The sequence below is a fragment of the Aedes albopictus genome, chromosome 2, assembly GCF_035046485.1.
Source record: "Aedes albopictus strain Foshan chromosome 2, AalbF5, whole genome shotgun sequence".
In the NCBI taxonomy this organism is placed as follows: Eukaryota; Metazoa; Arthropoda; class Insecta; order Diptera; family Culicidae; genus Aedes; species Aedes albopictus.
Window position 1 is genome coordinate 304,869,634 of NC_085137.1, and position 20,987 is coordinate 304,890,620.

Below are 20,987 nucleotides of genomic sequence, written 5' to 3' on the forward strand. Positions count from 1 at the left end.
TTTGGAGCGGTTCCTTATGTTCCCATTTATTGCGTTCCCCCCGTTGGCATCACTTTCGTTGGAGAGACACGTCAGAAAAATTTGGGTCACTTTATAAACGCATATGCGCGGATTGCGGGCTTTCCTCCATGCGTTGACTATACTGTTGAATGTGGCCAGAATGTGCGCGAAACAAAAGCTGGGTATGAGGCACAAGGGGTCACCCGGAGGCAGGCGATAAATGATTTGGACATGGTGCGTTATCGGTGTGCCACCATCTGTAAAAAAAAAAGCGACTGTTGATTACGAACTGCCCCGGCTGGAAAGTTTAATCCGATTTGATTGAAATTTTAGTCATACAACGGTCAACAACTGTGCCACGTGCTGTACCGCAACTCGAAATCGGCATGAATGTTGCGACATACTGGGAGCCATCTGGTATCAAGGTTGTAAAATCTGCGACAAATTAGTTTTGGCAGCGGGTGGGTCCGAAAATTCAGCTCATATGACCGGCGATCGACATGCTGACTTGAAGGAGTAAATCACCTTAGTCACGGTGCGTATAAAATGCGTACCTCTCGAGTTAATTGGGCCAGTTTTTACAGCTTTAGCTTCTATTTGTTTAATCGGCACAGTGTGCAAGAAAGTGCTTACCTTTAAAGTGGTAAATTTATGATCTGAAATGCGATGTTTAAGTCGAGTAAGCAAGAAAACTATAAAAGCTAGACGTTTGATGTCAAGAAACGAATTGTAGAGCGGAGCAGGAGCAACAACTTTGCCCAAGAGAGAATTTTAATTTATGGCACATTTTCCAAAGACAATTGACAAAACAAATTTTAAAAAACACAACTTTTGAGATTTTTTGCTTTAGAAAACTAAGTTGTTTAACTAAACCAATCGATATTTAAATCTCTTAGTTGATAAATTTAATAATCTTTCGAATGGCCTAAGTTGAAATTCACAAATAAAAAAAATCTTTCTAATGAGGGTTGAAAAACTGCGATAAGTTTGACCATTTTCAAATTATAGCCACCACCCCTTAAAAAGTTTGCACTCACGAACCTAACACCATACCCTGTATTTTCATAACTCTGACTAAACATTTTTTGAATAGGTACGCACAATCGTCCTTAACGAGAATAACTTTAAGTTTTAGAAACTTCTCCGTTATAACCCTTAAAGGATGTGCACAACTTTTTTGCATAGTCATACTTATAGCTTTTGACCCAGTGAGTGGATTTTCGAAACCAAAATGTTTTTATCAAGGGGATTAGTTGTGCTATCATATGCAAAGGGTAGCGAACCACTTGGGCAGCGGCCGGTATGTTGGGCACTCTTCGCTATAACTCAGGCAATTCCAAACCATACTTACCTTACCGATCAGGCTAAGGCCGGGGTGGCCTCTGCTGTACATAGTTGCCGTCTCCATTCCACTCGGTCCATGGCTGTTTGTCTCCAGTTCCGCACTCTGCGTAGGGTCCGCAGATCGTCCTCCACTTGGTCGACCCACCTAGCTCGCTGCGCTCCACGTCTTCTTGTACCGGTCGGATGACTATCGAGAACCATTTTAGTCGGGTTGCTATCCAACATCCTGATGACGTGACCCGCCCACCGTAGCCTCCCGATTTTCGCGGTATGGACGATGGTTGGTTCTCCCAGCAGCTGATGCAGCTCCTGGTTCATTCGCCTTCTCCAAGTCCCGTCTTCCATCTGCACTCCGCCGTAGATGGTACGCAACACCTTCCGTTCGAAAACTCCAAGGGCGCGTTGGTCCTCTGCACGTAGGGTCCATGTTTCGTGCCCATAGAGGACGACCGGTCTAATCAGCGTTTTGTAAATAGTTACCTTCGTGTTAAGGCGAACTTTATTCGATCGTAGAGTTTTGCGGAGTCCAAAGTAAGCACGATTTCCTGCCACAATGCGCCTCTGAATTTCTCTGCTGGTGTCGTTGTCGGCGGTCACCAGTGAGCCCAAGTACACGAATTCTTCAACCGCCTCGATTTCATCACCGTCGATATAAATTTGTGGTGGCGGGCGCGGTGATTCCTCCCTGGAGCCCTTTGCCATCATGTACTTTGTCTTCGACACATTAATGACTAGTCCGATTTGCCTGGCTTCATTCTTTAGTCGGATGTACGTTTCCGCCATCCATCGTCTCAAATTTACGAGCAATAATATCAATATCATCAGCGAAACCAAGCAGCTGAACGGATTTCGTGAAAATCGTACCACTCGTGTTAATCCCCGCTCTCCTTATTACACCCTCTAACGCAATGTTGAACAGCAAGCACGAAAGACCATCACCTTGCCGTAACCCTCTGCGAGAATCGAAGGGACTCGAGAGTGTCCCTGATACTCGAACTACGCACATCACTTGATCTATCGTCGCCTTGATCAATCGTATCAGTTTATCCGGGAATCCGTATTCGTGCATAATCTGCCATAGCTGTTCTCGATCGATTGTATCATACGCCGATTTGAAATCGATGAACAAGTGATGTGTGGGCACGTTGTATTCGCGGCATCTCTGCAACAACTGGTGGATGGCGAACATCTGATCCGTTGTAGCGCGTTCACCCATGAGTCCAGCCTGATATTGCCCCACGAACTCTCTTGTAATCGGTGATAGACGGCGGCATAAAATTTGGGAGAGTACCTTGTAGGCAGCGCTCAGTAGTGTGATCGCGCGATAGTTCCCGCAATCCAACTTGTCGCCCTTTTTGTAGATGCACAGAAAAAAATATGTAATTAAAATTCAGCGAGAAATCATGCACATAAAGGGAATGCTAGAGTTAGTGCACTTTTACATGAGATATGATGTAAAATTACATTACCATCGTGTAAATTTCCGCCAACCATCGTGTAAACCATCATGGACTCCAACCGGTTACGCGACTATTAGCGGAAATTTACACGAACGTAACGTAATTTTACATGATATCTCATGTAAATATGCACTAACTCTAGCATTCCCTTTATGTGCATGATTTTTCGCAGAATTTTACATGAATATTTTTTTCTGTGTGGGACACACAATACCTTCCATCCATTCCTCCGGTAATACTTCCTCCTCCCAAATCTTGGTAATGACCCAGTGTAGTGCTCATTCGCTCTCGTACGGTGTTGCAGCATTCTCGCCCATGCTGCATTCTTCTCGTTTTTCAACTGTTCACATTCGCCGTCGTACCAGTCGTTTCTGTGATTCGGAGTCGCGAAGTCTAGTGCTGTAGCCGAGGCACTACCTATGGCGGATCGGATGTCCCTCCAGCCATCTTCAAGTGTAGCTGCGCCAAGCTGCTCTTCCGTTGGTAGGGCCACTGCTAACTGCTGCGCGTAGTCTTGAGCCACTTCTACGTTACGCAGCTGCTCGATGTTGAGTCGCGGCGTTCGACTTCGACGCGTGGTGATAACTGTCGAAAGTTTTGAGCGCATGCATACACCGACTAAGTAGTGATCCGAATCTATATTCGCACTGCGGTATGTGCGGACATTGGTTATATCCGAGAAGAATTTACCGTCGATTAGAACGTGGTCGATTTGGTTTTCTGTTTGTTGGTCGGGTGATCTCCAGGTGGCTTTGTGGATATCTTTGCGGGGTTAGAAGGTGCTTCGGACTACCATACCACGGGAGGCTGCAAAGTTTACGCATCGCTGGCTGTTATCATTCGATACGACGTGCAGGCTGTTTGGCCCGATTACCGGTCTGTACATTCCCTTCCTTCCTACCTGCGCGTTCATGTCGCCGACAACGATTTTCACGTCACGCGGCGAGCAACCATCGTATGTTTGCTCTAGCTGCGTGTAGAACGCTTCTTTCTCGTCATCAGGTCTCCCTTCGTGTGGGCAGTGGACGTTGATGAAGCTGTAGTTGAAGAAACGGCCCTTAACTCTTAACATGCACATCCTTGCGTTGATCGGCTGCCACCCGATCACACGTTGTCGCATCTTGCCCAACACTATAAATCCTGTTCCCAGTTCATTGGTGGTGCCACAGCTTCGGTAGAAGGTAGCCGCTCGATGCCCGCTTTACCACACTTTCTGTCCAGTCCAACAAAGTTCCTGCAACGCCACGATGTCGAAGTTGCGGGGATGTAGTTCGTCGTAGATTATCCTGTCACATCCTGCGAAACCTAATGACTTACAATTCCATGTTCCAAGTTTCCAATCGTAGTCCTTATTTCGTCGCGTGGGTCTTCGTGCCAGTTCTGTTTAACGTCCCAACCAACACTGGGACGACCACGCTGAAGGGGCTACCACCTTGGATCTAGCTGGGCGTGGTGCTGCGTTTCTTACTCAGCCGCTGGATGCCAGAACAGACGGTGTTTGAGCCGCACCTCCTTGGTGAACAGACGCTCGGGTCGTACCTCCTCAATCTAGCTGAATTCAGAAGGACAACAGTGCCCAGACTTCACTACCAGCTAAGCACACAACTCTTAGCTGGCGGTCTTTGTCATCGTTTGACCCGTGGAAGCATGAGGTAGGAACTTGTGAGGACCAGAGCTATGTTGGACGCTCTCCTTATCGACTCACCGTTTTGCAGCCCTGCAAATGTAGTGTACACCTCTTGTTTTTCACTCGATTTCGGGTAAGATTCCTATGCAAATGTGATATTGATAGTGATATATTTTAGTGAAAATTGCCCAAAACTCCTTGCTTGGGGTGTAGCTATTAGATAGAAATGATTTATGTCCTTTTACAGCTGTAACATGTAACATAGATCTCCAGATTATCCAAACGTCCAGAAGTTTTAAACTCTCTCCACTGAATACAAATAGTTCTGTTTACTTTTTAAATCACTTGAATATGAAGAATAACATCCAATTATACATTCTAAAACATGAAATGATGGTAGCCATGACCTGGTGATGTTCTACGCAACTTCAAAAAGCTCTGAAGTTATGATTGTAAGGTCTTTACTTGTAATAGTATATTAAACTAATGTATGCTTGTCAGAACTGATTTCATTAGATCTGTTTCTTTACGGTTCTAACCGACTCTTTTCAGCAAGCACAAAACGCGGTTATGTTGTAGCTAGCTTCAAGCTGAAATTATTTTATTCATGTTAAATGTTGTTTGTTGTTTGCATGTTCAAATTAGCACTTACAAATTCGGTCTTCCAATAGTTTTTAGATAGAAACAAATTTAGGTTTAATAGAAACAAAATTAGATTTAGGTAGCAACAAATTTAGTCTATAAGAAGCAAAAAAATAGTTTAGGTAATAACAAATTTTCCTGTATAGAATGTAATACCCGATGGCGCGTCTTCACTCGCTGCTCATGTAGACGAAAGTGAAGTCGGGCCGTAGGAGATGCCAGCTTGACACAGGTAGTTTCCGTACTCGCCGGTTGTCAACGGCTGAACTTCTGGCGCTGTAGTGGACCTATCTGCGCAGTGTTCCCAGTTCTGCACACTCTCCTCCCCGTAACACTGGTCCCCGGATGCTCCGGGTCCAGTTTTACCGACCTGCGCCACATCCAGGATTGCTAACTTAGAGACTGGTCTACGAATCAGACCCCCACTCGTTTGAACCAAAGCTTGTCGAATTCTACCATCTCTCCCTTCATAGACCTCACAAATGCGACCTCTTGCCCAACCATTTCTCTTTCCTTCTTCTACGACTAATACTAAGTCTCCGACCGCTATCGGCCTTACTTCCCCGAACCATTTGACGCGTCGCGTGAGTGTTGGAAGGTACTCACGCGTCCACCGTTTCCAGAAAACATCCATCTGAAATTGGATCTGTCCCCAGGTGTTTCGTAGAGCGACTCCACTGTCCACTGGGTTCGCTGCTGGCTGCTTTACACCGCTTGAGCTACCCAGGATAAAATGATTTGGGGTAAGGGCCTCTGCCTCCTCTGCATCCAACGGGAGATATGTCAGCGGTCTGGAATTCACGATTCCTTCTGCCTCAACTGCCAGTGTTAACAGCCCTTCGTCGTCCAATCTCCGTCCCCCATTAGCTGCTTCCATGGCCACTTTTACGGAGCGGACCATCCGCTCCCATGCTCCGCCCATGTGTGGGGCACTCGGAGGGATGAAGACCCATTTTGTAGTTGTATTGGTGAACGTTTCTGCCATTACTCCCTTGATGTTCTGCATTTGTTCCCTCAACAATCTGTCGGCGCCTTTGAAGTTTGTTCCATTGTCCGAATGAATTTCTACTGGCGATCCACGACGGCTAACGAATCGGCGTACGCTCATCACGCAGGACTCAGTAGAAAGGCTGTAGACGACCTCCAAATGGACAGCCCGTATTGTCAAGCAGGTAAACAATGCAATCCACCTTTTGGCATTACTTCTACCGACTTTGACCAGAAGAGGGCCGAACAGATCTAACCCCACGTAGCTAAACGGCCTTACGAACGACGCTAGACGTGCAGACGGAAGTGGAGCCATTCTTGGCACGTGTGGTTGGGCTCGCTTTACTCTACACATTTGGCAGTTCTTCGCAACAGTCTTGACAACGGTGCGCAGCTTCGGGACATGGTACAGTTGTCTTATCTCGTTGACTACGGTTTCGGGGCATCCATGTAGGAACTTTCGGTGGAAGGAGTCGATGATGAGATAGGTTAACTTATGTTTTCTCGGCAGGATGACAGGCTGCTTTGTCTCGGCTGATATATTTTTTGCGGCCTGTATTCTACTATCCACACGTAGTATTCCACGTTCATCGAGCATTGGTGATAGCTGGTATAGGTTACTTGATCTATCCAACGTTCTCGGTTCTCCATTAGGACTTAGCAGATTGAAAGTTACGGTCGCCATCTCGTCCGTGAAAGCTTCCCATTGGACGGCACGGATCAGGTACTTTAGGGCTTCATCCAATTCTTCCTGAGAAAGATACGTGGACTGCGGTGTTGTGCTGGAGCATTTCATTCGGCTGTTGTTGATGAACCGGTGTACGTACGCTGCAGTTCGTAGCAGCCGATTCCAGTTAGAAAATCTTTCCAGGTCGATTACAAGTTTCGTTACCGGTATTTCTTGATGTATATAGGCAGGGCGAACTTCTACGTCATCTTCCTTCAATGTTGGAATATTGGGCCATTTCGTTTCTCTATCTTCCAGGAATGTTGGTCCTTTGAACCAAGCTCCGTCCGGGTTGAGATCAGGACCCTTCCCCCACTTCGTTGCAGCATCGGCTATGTTCGTCTTCGACGGCACGTATCTCCAGTCCTCTACGTTGGTTTTGGTCATTATCTCGCCAATGCGAACAGCTACAAATTGTTTGTAACGTCGATTGTTAGAGTAGATCCAGGATAGGACCGTGCAGGAATCTGACCAAAACACCTTTCGTTCGATTCGTATGGAATGACCTTCGACGACCCATTTCATCAGACGTACTCCAAGAACTGCTGCCTGCAGCTCAAGACGAGGTATGGATATTGGTTTTATTGGTGCCACCTTGGTTTTAGCAGCCACTAACGAACACCTCGCCCTTCCCTGTAGATCGACTACGCGAAAGTATGCCACGGCCGCGTAAGCATCTTCGCTGGCATCGACAAATATGTGGAGTTGAACATGTTGGTAGTGTTGCGAAGTTGCTTGCTCGAAGTAACACCGTGGGACCTGCAGTTGTTTTACATCATCCAGTATTTGTATCCACTTCTGCCAACGTGTTTGAAGAACTGCACCAACTCGTTGATCCCATTGGATATTGCTGCGCCAGATGGCCTGAAGGATAATTTTTCCCTGCACCGTAAATAGGGCTAACAACCCCAAAGGATCGTAAAAGCTCATAAGACATTTGAGAACTTGGCGTTTGGTGGGAGCAATGCCCGTAGATATAACTCTTTGTATGTCAACCGGCATCATTGTTGAAAACCCAAGAAAATCCTCGCGTGGAGTCCACAACAGCCCCAGGACCCGTTCAGACTTTTCGGTTTGCTGCAAAGCCAAACTGCAAACGTTCGATGCATTCTCTTCACCCACACTGTCCAACACCACAGAGCTGTTCGACCGAAAGTTCCGGATATGGAACCCGCCATGGGAATGAATCTCCACAACTTCCTGCATGACCTTCGCTGCCTCGTCCTCGTTTTCAAACTCTCCAACAGATCATCGACGTAGTGGTTCTTCACAATACTCACAACTGCCCGTGGATATTGCTGACTGAATTCTAGTGCGTTTTTGTTTTTCACAAATTGGGCCGACGCTGGTGAACACGTCGAACCAAATGTCGCTACGTCCATAAGGAAAACTTCTGGAGCCGCGGACGAATCTTCTCTCCACAAAAATCGCTGGGCGTGACGATCATTTTTAGAGATTTGTATTTGGTGGAACATTTCGGCTATATCCGCTGAAACGGCCACCGCAAATTGCCGAAAACGAAATAGTACCGCTGGTAATGACGTCAATTGATCCGGACCTTTTAGGAGCATATCGTTGAGGGATACACCATGTGATTTAGCAGCCGCATCCCAAATCAGCCGGACTTTGTTTGGCTTTTTTGGGTTGAACACTACTCCCAGCGGAAGATACCATATACGTTCCGAGTTCGCCAGTCGCAGTTCCTCTTCCGTAGCACGGTGAACGTATCCTTTCGCTACATATTCATTGATCTGCTTCGTTATGTTCACTCTCAATTCCGGTTGTCGTTGCATGCGGCGTTCCAGGCATTCCAGTCGTTTCACTGCCATTCCATAACTGTCGGGTAGTTTGAAATGGTCAAATCTCCACAACAATCCGGTTTCAAATCGGGTTCCAACTCGTTTCGTAGTTGTTTCCAACAGGTTCCCAGCTCTTTTATCATCTTTCGATGTTATTGGCACTAAACCCTGTGTTCCTGCATCCTCAGCAGCGAAATACTCTTTAACTAGGTCGTGCAAAGGTTGGTTTGACAAACACTCGCAGGAATGGTAGTTGAAGGACGCTGTAGTTGATTGTGCCTGCCCACCGTAGATGCACCAGCCTAAACGGGTTTTCACTGCAACGGGTTCGTTTATTCTGCCTTCCCTAATTTTCAACGGAACTGTCAAACGTAGATTGTCGACTCCCAACAGGAGCCGTGGCACGGCTGCGGTATAGCTCTTCATTGGGATCCCTCGCAGATGTGAGTACATGTCTGCTAACCAGTCACTGTCTACAGTTTGGCTAGGAAGCGTTAGTGACTTTACAGTACGTACGTCCTTGAGCTCGAAGAGGCGCTTGTCGTCCGTTGTTATCGACAAACTTACTGCTTGGGATCCATTTTCAGTTCGTGTCATGTTTCCTGTCCACTTTAAACAAAGCGGAAGTTCCAAACCTTCTACACCCAGTTGACGCACGAGCCCTTCCTCAATCAACGTTAGTTGCGACCCGTCATCTAGGAAGGCAAAGGTCTCAACGCTTCTTCCTCCTCCACAGATTGTTACTGGAATAATTCTGAAGTAGAGTTTTGGTTGGACTGCACGGTGTACATGATTCTCCGCGGCTGGCATGTTCGAGCGAGGGAAATGCAAAAGTTGGTGATGACGGTACTGGCATCCATTTGCTCCGCATACTCCAGCGTTTCGGCAAGCACGTCTGCCGTGAGAATTAAGACAATTACGGCAGATCCCATGCTGCTGCACAAAACGATTCCTGCCTTCGAATGAATAGGACCTGAATACGCCGCAATCCTTCAAACGATGACTCCTCTGACGGCATGCTGGACACGCCTTATCACTTCCCTCCAAGCTGCCCTGCTGCGCTGATTCCAGTTGGTGTGAATGTACTGCACGCTTCTGCTTCCACTTGTCGTCGACTTCAGTCTTCCTTGCTTTACTCATTCCCGTATACAGCGTCACTTGACTTGCCGATTTCACTATTCCACTCATGAATTCACCAAACACTTTCAAGTTCACTTCTCCTTTATTCTCTAGAAACTTCACCCACTCCATCTTCACGTGTACCGGCAATTTGTCGACCAACTCGATTAACAGCGACGGATTTGACAGATGAGCTTGTTGATTTGCCGCTTCAAGGTGGTCACTTAAACTTTGAACTGCCATCCCGAAGTCGATGAGAGATTCTAATTTCTCTGCTTTCGGCGTGGGGACGGAGTGGACCTTTTCGATGAGCGCATTTATCAAAAGCTCTGGGCGCCCGTACAGCAGACGGAGCGTATCGATTATATGGGGAACTGATTCGGGGAGAAGGAGACGACTGCGAACCGCTTCTAGGGCAGGGCCTTTCAGAGAGCGTTGTAGTCGGATTAAATTTTCGGCGGGACTGTAGCCACACGCCAGCGTAGAATTCATGAAACTACTAATATATACTGGCCAATCAGCTGGACTGCCAGAGAAAATGGGGAGGTCTCGGGGCATTACTTGCCTTGCTGCTAATTGTGAAGGCGTGGGGGTAAAAGTGCTAATATTACCCGGTAGGTTCATGTTATCAATATTAACGAGCCCAAATTGTTTGGTAAGGTGCTCGATGGAAGTTGGTTCTGTCTCTTCGTTAGCTTGCACAGGTATTATAGTAATTTGGCGGTCGGACTTACCTGGACGTGGCGGCTTAGGGTCTAGTTTACCTGGATTGGACGGTCTTACATCCAACATCGACGACGCTCCTGGATACTCCACGGGGCGTTGAAACTGCGGCCTACCCGTATCCATTTCCTTCTGCATGTCGAAGCCTGACGTATTTGGCCACGCGGGAAGTACGGTTCTTGGCGCTGGTCCATGGCGGTCCTTCGACTCGGCGATTCCGGTAAACTCGTGCTGATGTCGAAACTCGTTCTGCTCGGCTCTGTCCTCTCGAACATGATGGCACGGCTGGTTCGGGGCATTGTGGGGTGTCGACTCGATGAAATCTAGTTGTAACTGCTTTGGTATGGCACCTTTTCTCTTCTGCTCAGCAGCGGGCCCTGCGACCTTCGTAGGGGGCACGGCGCATTCCTTATTTGCTTCAGCCACCTCATTTACCCACTGCTGCGTTTTCTTGACGTTGCTTCGGTGACTCGAGCGGCTTCTGTTATCGTTGTCGTCGTCTTCCTCTTCCTCCAAAGCGGCCTCTATGAGGGCATACTTTCGTTCGAGAAAGCTTTTCTCCATGTCCTGTTGCTCCTTTAACTGCTTCATTCTCATGTCCTGCTCTTCTTGTAGCTTCTGCAAAACTAACCTCGCACGTTTAGATCTTGAGGTCGAGCGGGATCTTGAACTGCTGGGCACGGAGAGTACGGATCCAGAGGTATCCTTTGAAGAAACACATTTGCTACAATGCCACGTGCGACCTTCCACGGAGTGAGTAACTCCTGCACATGACATGTGCCACCAGGCCTTGCACCGATCACATTGCACTAGGTCGTCCACAGTATTTGGTCGGTCGCAATTTGCACAACTGCATTCCGTCGGCGAAGGTGTTCCTCCTGATGCCATATCAGCGAATTTCTTGAAGAATTTGTTTCTTTACGGTTCTAACCGACTCTTTTCAGCAAGCACAAAACGCGGTTATGTTGTAGCTAGCTTCAAGCTGAAATTATTTTATTCATGTTAAATGTTGTTTGTTGTTTGCATGTTCAAATTAGCACTTACAAATTCGGTCTTCCAATAGTTTTTAGATAGAAACAAATTTAGGTTTAATAGAAACAAAATTAGATTTAGGTAGCAACAAATTTAGTCTATAAGAAGCAAAAAAATAGTTTAGGTAATAACAAATTTTCCTGTATAGAATGTAATACCCGATGGCGCGTCTTCACTCGCTGCTCATGTAGACGAAAGTGAAGTCGGGCCGTAGGAGATGCCAGCTTGACACAGGTAGTTTCCGTACTCGCCGGTTGTCAACGGCTGAACTTCTGGCGCTGTAGTGGACCTATCTGCGCAGTGTTCCCAGTTCTGCACAAGATCCATACATGTAAATCAGAATATGAAAGACTACCTGCACATCAATGGCGATACCTTAGGCCATCCAAATCATTCTGGAGTTATGGCCTTAATAACGCATCGGGTGCATTTCAAACTTAGTGTAATGCGTTTTGGTAGTCATAGAAGATCAGTTGAATCATATGATACTTGTATACACATCATAGAAGCATCCTGGATCATCCGAACTATTCTGAAGTTGAGAAATATGGTTTGAATTTGAAATGGTATACCAACAGAAGTGCACAAACATTAGATTTTGGCCATTTGATTCATATACATAGTGCAAATCATGGGAGAGAATCAGGGATATCTGAGGTCACCTTTCAGTATTTTGTGGTTAAGGCCTTCAGATCTACACTCGTAACAAAGCATCCTGCACGTTCAAAACTTGGTGTAGTGTGTTTTAGTAGACATAGATGATGAGTTCAACCATATATCATATAACATAAAATTGTTCTAGATCATCCAAACCATTCTGAAGCTAAAATATACGGTTCTCATTTGTAATGACCTATCAATAGAAGTGCACTAATAACAGCATTTATATTCACAGAGCATTTTCCGAAATGGGGAAGTCGCTCTGAGTATTTGAGAGTTCTCTCGGAAGTGCTTGCTGTTCCATACATGCGCGAAAGGCTCTCCTTTGGACATGTACCGGATAACTTATCCAAAGAAATAAGTGAGTTCTCGAGTTCCACCTAAAAAAAAGAAACAAAGATAAAAAAAATTTCATGCAAAACGTGTCAAAGAGCAGCAAATAAAAGATTTGTCAGCTAGTTTTTTGTAAAAAAAACACGTTAAATCCGAAGAATTCATTCTTCGTAAAATTGGCGAAAAGTCAGCAAACATTTCAGTGAGACGTGTCGCAAGGAGTAAGACAAGACGATGTTGTTCCAAATGTTCGGAACGTAAAAAATGTCGAACATCTCAAATGTGCTGCGCCTGTTAGGAAAAGGCGTGCTAAAACTGTACAGTAACCAAGACATTTAAAATTTGTGAAAATTGCTAAATTGATGTAGCCGCGAAAAGAAAAATGAAAATGAGTTTTCAACTAAAAGTTAAAGAGTTATAACTAAAATAAAGAGTATTTAACCAGATAAATGCGTTGTTTGTTTTATTTCTGCAACAAGTTGATATTGTTTTTTTTTTATACACGACGAATAACACAAAAATGTAGGTTCTTTCTTTGAAAGGGAGTAAAGTTGTCGGTCCCGATATAAACTACCCTAGAGTAAATGATCTCGTGAACAAATAAAGAAAAATAAATAGCAGCGATGCATTTTATTCTGAAGGAATGTCTGCATATTCAAAGCATAATATTTCTTGCAGTACATATATGTACATAATATTACTTGCAGTACATATACATATATTTCCATATGAAAATGAGTATTAATTCTAATATGTGTGCTCTATGTTTAAAAGTCATTGTCAATTTTAACTGAATTCATCATCATCATCATGGTTTGGTTGATCTGGGACAGCTCTAACATACATAAAATATTTTTTTTTTTTTATCTTTATTAACGAGATTTTCAGCCCATGGCTGGTTCATCTCGGTAAAAATAGTAATTGTTTGACGTAGTCTAGTACAGAGTGTTGATGTTACAAAGATGAGTTTACAATAATACTGTCAGATGTTTTGGGTTATTCGTAGTTGATTTTCATGTTATCCTGCTCGTTATCCGGGATCCTTGCCTTGGTCGTTGATAGATGCTGAGAAGAGGTATTCCAGGTATCCGTTTCGTTTTCCGTTGTAGTGCCAAATGTCAGTTACCCAATTTTTATTATTTTTTTTTTATTATTATTATTATTATTTTTCTTTTTTTTTTATATTTTTATTTTTATTTTTTTTATGCCGTAGTGCATGCCCCATGCCGGGGTGCACCCGACATAGTTGCGTAGGGAGCTATTAAAGAGATAGTAAAAAGGAATCAAATTAGTGCAAATAAACCTGAATCTTTAAGGAAACCGATAAGAGCAGCTTCACTTGCCTCGTCGTTTTGGAGCACATCGGTAATGCAGCCCAGTTTATAGAATCTCCTGAGGTTCTAAAAAATAGGACACTCGCAAAGGATGTGCTCTACTGTATTACGAGCGTCGCAGGTCTCGCACGTTTGGCGAAATGTTGAGTGCCCGGTAAAGTTGTGTGATACCTTTGTGTGCCCGGTACGAAGTCTTGAAAGTACAATCTGTTCCTTCCAGTTGCATCTGTCTTCCCAAACTTCCGTGTTTCCCTTGATTTTCCTTAGGAATAAGGACCGGCTGGTCCTCCATTCCTCAGCCCATGCATCGTGAATGACCTGGCTGGTCCATAATTTGACGTCCGCCCCAGGAACCTTCCTGTATAGGCGACGGCTTGTCCGACCCCGATTAGCAAGTTTGTCAGCTTGTTCGTTACCGGTTATTCCTGTGTGACCCGGAATCCATGTCAATGTTATGTTTCGGTTTCTATCGTTTAAAAAGTTTTGTATAGCTTGGATCCAGGGGTGCTTTGCGTTTGGAGATTCCAGAGCCTGCAGGACACTAGCTGAATCCGTAGCAACTAATATGGGTTTGTCACTTGGTCTCATTATTGCCTTGAAAAGTGCAGCAGCCTCAGCAGAAAACACGGAACATTGTTTAGGTAGACTGTAGTGGGCTTCCCAGGTAGATCCAAAAACACCTACTCCTACAGCACCTGCTGCCTTGGAACCGTCGGAGTACCGGATATCAGCGTTCGAATAATATTTTCTAATTCTTTCATTGAAATGTGTCCTCACTTGCATTGGGATTGCACCCTTCCGAAATTTAGACTTCATGGCCATGTCGAGTACGAGTTTTCCGGCCTTCCAGCTTCGAGGCCCAACACGATGGACTCTAGCCACCGGGGGAAGCGTGGAACTGGCCACGTTATTCAGGGCGCGGTTGGCCTGCTCAGCGAGAAAGCTAACTTGCCCACCACTTTTTGCTTTTTCAAGGTAGCTAATGGCTCTGTGGCATAGTGCTAGTGTAACCCTGTGTCGAAACGGAAGAACGCCGGTTTCTACACATGCAGAGGAAGCGGGTGTGGAGGGGAGTAGCCCTGATAGTGCCCTAACAGTGTTGTTGTATGTTGGAGATAGTATGCAAACAAGATTTTCCAATTCCTTACAGGTGATTTCAATGCCGTAAAATAATTTACTATTAATAATGGCCTCGGCTACGCGACGGCGAGTCGCCCTATTGCTTCTGGTTCGTCGGTTCGCTATATTGCGGATCATGCTAACTCTGTTTTTACAGGCCTCCTTGACTTTCGCAAAATGGTCACAGAAAGTCAAGTATCGATCGATGGTAATACCTAGAACTCTAATGCTTTTTTTAGTTGGAATTGGGGAGTTATTAATTTTAATTGGAGCCTTTGGTGGGGCGTGTCTTGATTTGCATACATGGAGTCTGGCACACTTCTCCGCCGAAATATCGAAACCAGTTTCCCGTGCCCATTTGGCGACAGCAGTGACCGCTGCTTGCAATTTGCGTCTAGTGCTTCTGGGGTGTGGCCCGGTGACGATCAGCAGTATATCATCAGCGTACACGAGGATAAATACCCCTTTGGGGAGAACCAAGAAAACACCGCTCATCGATACAAGAAAGAGAGTGACTGCAATCACCGACCCTTGTGGGACGCCGGTCTCCTCTGTAAATGAGTTTGATTTATGGTTTCCTATAAGAACCTGCGCAGTCCGTCCATTTAGGAAGTTTTTCACGAACGTGAGTAAGTTCCCGGTAATACCCCAGCTGACTAATTTGTTCAGTACGCCGGGTGTCCATGCCCTGTTATAGGCTTTGGCCAAATCCAATGATGCCATCTCGATATGGAGTCCTTCTTTGATAGCGTCGTCGAGTATTTGACCAAGAGATGCCATGTATGATCCGGTCCCATAGCCAGGCCGAAACGCATGTTGTCGACTATCTAATTTTCGGTGTTCTTCGAGGAAATCTATGAGCCGTCTGTTAACCATTCTTTCCATTAACTTCGCTATGCAGCTAGTTAACGCGATTGGCCGATAGTTGCTGACAATATTGGGGGAACTAGAGTTCTTGGGAATGGGTACTACGTAACTGTGCTTCCAGAGTTCAGGGATAGTACCGGACATCCACTCTTGATTGATCATTGTGAGCAGACTAGTTCTTCCACTTAGAGGGAGGTTCTTGAGCATCGGATAGCCGATCTCATCAGGACCTGCCGATTTACCATTGGCCTTTTTTAGAGCATACTCCAATTCTCCCAAGGTGAATGGTAGATTAAAGGCTTGCCCTTTATCAGGTGGAACTGGGAATTGATGTATCGCTAATTCAGGAGATGGGTGCTGTTTAAGGAAAGTACTGGGGTATCGCTGAAACGAGGATATGCAATAAAAATATTTCGCTAGGGCTTCTGCGATGAGGTGTGGGTCTCTTGTAGTCGTTCCATCTATTTCGATAGACATTCCTTTGTGGCGTCTTTTTCCTAGCAGACTATTTATTCGACGCCATAGCTCCGACGATGATTGGTTCTCATTAATGCTGTCCAGAAAATTGGTCCACGATTTCTCTTTTGCTTCACGGAGCAACTGCCTACACGAATTGCGAGCCGCTTGGTAGTTTTTAAGGGCAAGGATCCTATCCGGATGGTCTTCTGGTAATTTTTTCTTCAATCGCTGAATATCTCGCAGACACTTTCTTCTGGCTTTTACCGCACTTCGGGTGTCCTTGTTCCACCAGTAAAGTGCACGACGCCCAGGAGTAGCACTAGTTCTTGGAATACTGTTAGATGCTGCATTGTAGATCAGATTGGTAAGATCTGAGATTGATGTCGGTGATGTTTTATCCAGTTCTTCAACGAGGGCTTCTTGAAACCCGGTCCAGTCAGCTTGATCATATAGCCAACGAGGCCGTCGGGTGGTCTCTGGACTAGCAGTATTTTCACACGTTATGCGGATCGGTGCGTGATCGCTTCCTCGGAAGTCAGTGTCCACGGACCATAAAAATCGGTTTGTAATGGATGCCGACACTAGAGAAATGTCAATTGCAGATTCTGATTGACCACGAAAAAATGTAGGTGAGCCGTCGTTGAGTATGGTGAGGTTTCGGTTGCTCGCGATATTAGCAATGGTAGAGCCTCGCGTGTCATTTGCGCGGCTGCCCCATGCTCGATGGTGACCGTTGATGTCGCCTAAGATCACCATTGGATCAGGGATTTGATTCAAAATCGCTTCAAATTCATTCTCCAGGTTCGGCAGTCTCCCGTTCGGCAAGTAAACCGAGACTACCGAGATAGGAAAGGGCCATGACAGACGAATAGCAACTATTGGCAGATTAGTATCGATATCGATCTCATCAACCATCAATTCGGCAAGAACACCGATAGCTACTGAGTGGTATATATTGGGTCCACATTTGGAGAACCACTGGTATTTCTTACCAAGTGTATTATTCATAATGCTGGGTGATGCTCGATGCGTTTCTTGTAATGCTAACACCACGGGTTCCATGGCATGAACCAGCATCTCGAGGTCCGGAAGTTTATGGAAATACCCATTGATATTCCACTGTACAGCAAAAGTGGAGGCAGTGTTACGTTGTTGAGAGTGAGCCGAACGAGATAGAGCTCCACCAGTGGCAGGTGGCAGCGTACCACCCACCAAAGGCGGAGTTGTCCCGACGGGGGGAAAAATAACGGGGAGGCTGTGTGGAGGTTTATGTTGTTGATCCATGTGGGACTTACCGCCCGGGTTTAGGTGCCCGGGGTGCCCAGGATTGGAACATGCTGGAGTTCCTTTTGAAACAAACTGATCGTGGAATGGCAAAGTGGAAGCTTTGTTGTACTTACCGCCTGTTTTTTGTTTGGAAGATGATCCTGTTCGTTGTTTAGAAGTAGTTTGGAGTCGGCATTCCTTGGATGTGCCGGGAATGATCAAGAGAGAATGGCCATAGCGTGCCATGTGTAGCGCATCGTAGGTTGTCGCGTTGCTTGCTTCCATTTCGGTGAGAGGGTTAAAGAAGGGTTGGTCTGATGTTGGTGTATTGCTTCGGTTTTTGGATGTGATGGAAATTCGGCAGCTTCTAAATGGGTTCCTTCTATTGACTGGTTTGACATCAATGTTGATTCCCGCGTTGTCCTTAGGGGAATAGGACGAATGTCCCTTTTGCGTCCCTCTTCCAACTCTGGTCGGGTGACAAAGGTTGTCCGCCGGTTCCGGTATGGCCAGAACTTCCGCACCGGCGGGGCTCTGACTGTCCGGACAGTGTGTTGGGAATTCCGAGGTATAGGCGCAGTGTCCCTTATGCGTCTCGGTGACAACAGTTACACCAGGATGTCGGGGGTTGTCCATCAGTTCCGGTAGGGGTGTAACGTCCGCACTGATGGGGCCCCGGCTATCCATGGCCCCTGTTGTCGTCGTATTCTTCAGTGCTTCGTTCAGGTCGGTTATTGGCTGCGTAGAAATGGTGACGGATTGCTCAGTCGACTCCTTTGTTGTTTTTAGCGCGACACTAGGTTGTGGTGTGAAGATGTTGGAAAAGGTATGGTCTCACGTGGTATTGGTCTTGTTGTGAAGGACTGAGCGTTATCAAGAGAGTCTTATTTCTTCTTTTTCACAGCTCCAGCTTTGCCTTTGCGAACATTAGATGTCCTTTTTGACTTAGGCGAGCCAGTTGAAGATTCGCCACTGGAATTTCTATTTTCGTGTGTTCGTTTGCTGGGATTCGAGTTGTCTGTTAATTTCGAGCAGAGGCTCTGATTAGAGTCGGCGGATTTCATACTTGTGTCTGTCTCGTGTCCTGATTCGTTTGTAGTGCTGGGTTTTGTAGTCGCTGGTATTTTTCGAACTTTTAGTGGTGCTTCATTGTTGCCCATACTGGTAAACCATTCGTCAATCTGCTTTGCATTCTTAGGATTTAGATGCGAGTTCTCACGGCTGACTGTTTCGTCGGATATTTCAGATTCCGGAATCGAGAAGGCTGAGGGATTGGAGTCGGAATCAACAGCACGTAGCTTCGCTAGTTCCTTAGCTTGTGCTTCTATTATTTCGTCCTTCTTCATTAGGGCTTTTTCGAGGCGACTCACCATAGCGGAAAGCTCTGCGACTTGGCGAACTAGGTCGTCAATGGTGCCATGTTTTTTCGACGTCTCCATCCGATCGTTGATAGTGTTACTCTTCAGCTTGCGTTCCATTTCCTCCATTCGTCTATCCTTCAACTTAGCATCATCCTGCAGTTGCTTTATGATAGATCTCAGCTCAGTGTTTTCGGCATCCTTGCTGGCGTTAACTACGCCACTGTATGCGGTGCTGCTGCTGCCGGCAGCCAAACGAGCTTCGTAGATCTTACGGGCCTGTGGGTACGATATGCCTTCGTCCACGCGGATATGCTGAATATCGACTTCTCGAATGTAAGTTGCACACCTTCGGCTAGAAACAGGATGATCCCCACTTTTGCAATGCTTGCAGAATGGATCCTCTGTGCATGCCGGTCTTTCGTTTTGCGTAGCCATCGGGGGATTCTCGCCGGGGAGGGTCGAGGAGTTGGTGGGTCGGTCCTCAGGGTGAGTTTTACTACAACGACCACAAGTTCGAAACTGCTGAGGACACCGTTTGCCCGTGTGCCCGTATTCCCAACAATGGAAACATAACATTGGGGACGGATAGTAGTTCCTTGTTCTGCATCGGCTCCATCCGAAATCAATATGGGGCGGAATAACAGTACCGGCGATTGTTAAAATGATCGTTGGAGTGTTCTCCCATGCTCCGTTCGGGATTTTCCGCTTGATTCGTCGAATTTCTTTGACACCTTGGGAAGCGAGTTGGGACTTAAGATAGTCATCTGTTAGACCAACCGAATCGATGTTTGAGACTACGCATTTACGTTGGTTCAGCTGATCGTGTTCCTTAATCTCAATGGCCGTGCCGTCGTTCAGGGTTTTCATCTTCAGTAGTCGATTAAACTGAGCTTGACTCCGTACTTTCAGTACATAAGCGATGCCCCGGTTTTCCTTATAAGCTCCTTCGATTGGTCCTCCAAGATACTTTTCCACCGATAGCCGTAGTAGAAATGGGTCTTGTGGAATAGCACCAGAGACTGCTTGCATCTTCAGAAACTGAAGAGGACCGGCAGTACCGTCACGATCCATGAAATCCGGATAGCGTGGTCCTGTGTACTCACCATTAACACGGTTTGATGGGCTTCCACTTTTTCCTACGGGGCCCCCAGGATCCCCCGGAAGAGGCGGGAAGCCGTAAGCCAGCTCCATGCTGGCTTGCCGGCGAAAGGAAAGTAAACTTCTCGGGTTGTATTTCCTACGCTGATTTGTCCCTTAATGATACGAGATTTCGAGAGGAACACTACTAAAACACTTTGTTTTGATTACTTGCTAACGTCACAGATACCGTTTCCTCACTTTTAGCACGTGCTTTGCCGACCTAACCTCACTCCTTTGTGGGCCCAATGCGGAACCCTAACGACCGATATATATCGCTGACGCACGAGAGTGGTTCGATAAAACGGAGAGAACGCGAAGAGAATGCGACCGTTTACGAACGCAGTCTGCTGTCAACTGATACATACATAAAATATGATTGAATTGATCTTATATGCCTACTACAATATTCTATACTAAGTTTGAAGTGTAGCCGATGCAAGCCCGTGTCCAAAAGAGGAGTTTAGGAGGTTAAACCCCTCATATTTCTGGAATTCCATGGCGCCACTCCGCCTTTACGAAAATTACGAAAAACCCATACTTTGCCGTTTTTTTTGTGATTGTGCACGAGTATGAGCCGATGATTTGCTAAAAGTGTAGATATGTAGACTCTATGACATTTCCCCGAATTCCATTACCCCGAATATTTATTCTCTATAATAAATGGATCATTCGGGGTAATGGAATTCGGGGTAATGAAATTCGGGGAAATGTCCTAAAGCCAACCATATACTATGAGAAGTGAATTCAGATAACCCTGACGCACTAGAATTTTTTCTCCCATTGCTTGCATTACAGCATTACATCAAATGGAAAAATTCTGATACTTGTGTGCTTCTATTGATTCTATTGACCATTACATTTGTGCAAACCATATGTCACATTTTCAGAATATTTTGGTAAATTAAATTGAAAAAAAAAATAACATTGAAAATGACACATTATTGTAATTGGGATTAATTTATAGCACAAATTCTAGAAATTTCCGTGG

The 20,987-nt window shown here is 45.7% G+C and overlaps 2 protein-coding genes across 4 annotated transcripts in view; both read right to left on the reverse strand.

The window, feature by feature from the left end:
- The window catches only part of LOC109424254 (dendritic arbor reduction protein 1), a 430,722-nt gene that overhangs the window by 292,150 nt on the left and 117,585 nt on the right, over positions 1-20,987 (reverse strand). The window lies entirely within an intron of this gene.
- LOC134288186 (uncharacterized) lies at positions 4,967-8,137 on the reverse strand. Its single transcript, XM_062852179.1, has 2 exons — positions 5,230-8,137; positions 4,967-5,169 (listed from the first exon to the last, which is right to left on the reverse strand). The coding sequence occupies exon 1, from the start codon at positions 7,991-7,993 to the stop codon at positions 5,255-5,257; it is 2,739 nt and encodes a 912-aa protein (XP_062708163.1). The 5' UTR covers positions 7,994-8,137; the 3' UTR covers positions 4,967-5,169; positions 5,230-5,254.